The sequence below is a fragment of the Papilio polytes genome, unplaced genomic scaffold (genome assembly GCF_000836215.1).
Source record: "Papilio polytes unplaced genomic scaffold, Ppol_1.0 DF822178.1, whole genome shotgun sequence".
NCBI classification, from domain to species: Eukaryota; Metazoa; Arthropoda; class Insecta; order Lepidoptera; family Papilionidae; genus Papilio; species Papilio polytes.
The window spans coordinates 4913535-4913932 of NW_013527026.1; the positions used below are offsets into that span (position 1 = coordinate 4913535).

At 41.0% G+C, this 398-nt stretch overlaps 1 protein-coding gene across 1 annotated transcript in view; it reads left to right on the forward strand.

Moving 5' to 3' along the window:
• Positions 1-398, forward strand: part of LOC106106754 (cytochrome P450 4V2-like) — a 6381-nt gene continuing 5983 nt past the window's right edge. Inside the window, exon 1 of the mRNA XM_013287402.1 lies at positions 1-247. Coding sequence (XP_013142856.1) covers positions 103-247 — 145 coding nt within the window. The 5' untranslated portion in view covers positions 1-102. The remainder of the gene's footprint in view (positions 248-398) is intronic.

Genomic DNA, 398 nt, shown 5'->3' on the forward strand with positions numbered 1-398 from the left:
TCATTCATATAATTGCTTTTGCGAATCGAAAATTAATATCGATGTTCACTCAAGTCGTAATTCGGATTTAATATCGAAAGAATACTTAGTTTTAAATGAAAAATGTTATTTTTAATATTGTTTATGACAGCAATTGTTTCATATTTGTGGACTAAACGTATAGCTAGGAGTAATGAAGAGCCACCAATCCTTCCAGGCGCTTTACCGTTCTTTGGACATGCACATAAGATGTTTGGAGATAGCAAAGGTAAGATCATCTCCCCCTTTTTTATAGAGGGGAATCCTTTATGCATACTCCGCACCCGGGGGGACGCGAAGTAATGTGGGATTCCCCCCATAATGGGCGTATCCACTAAACCACCTCTGGTTCCTCCACCGCATGATGGCGGGGCTACGGG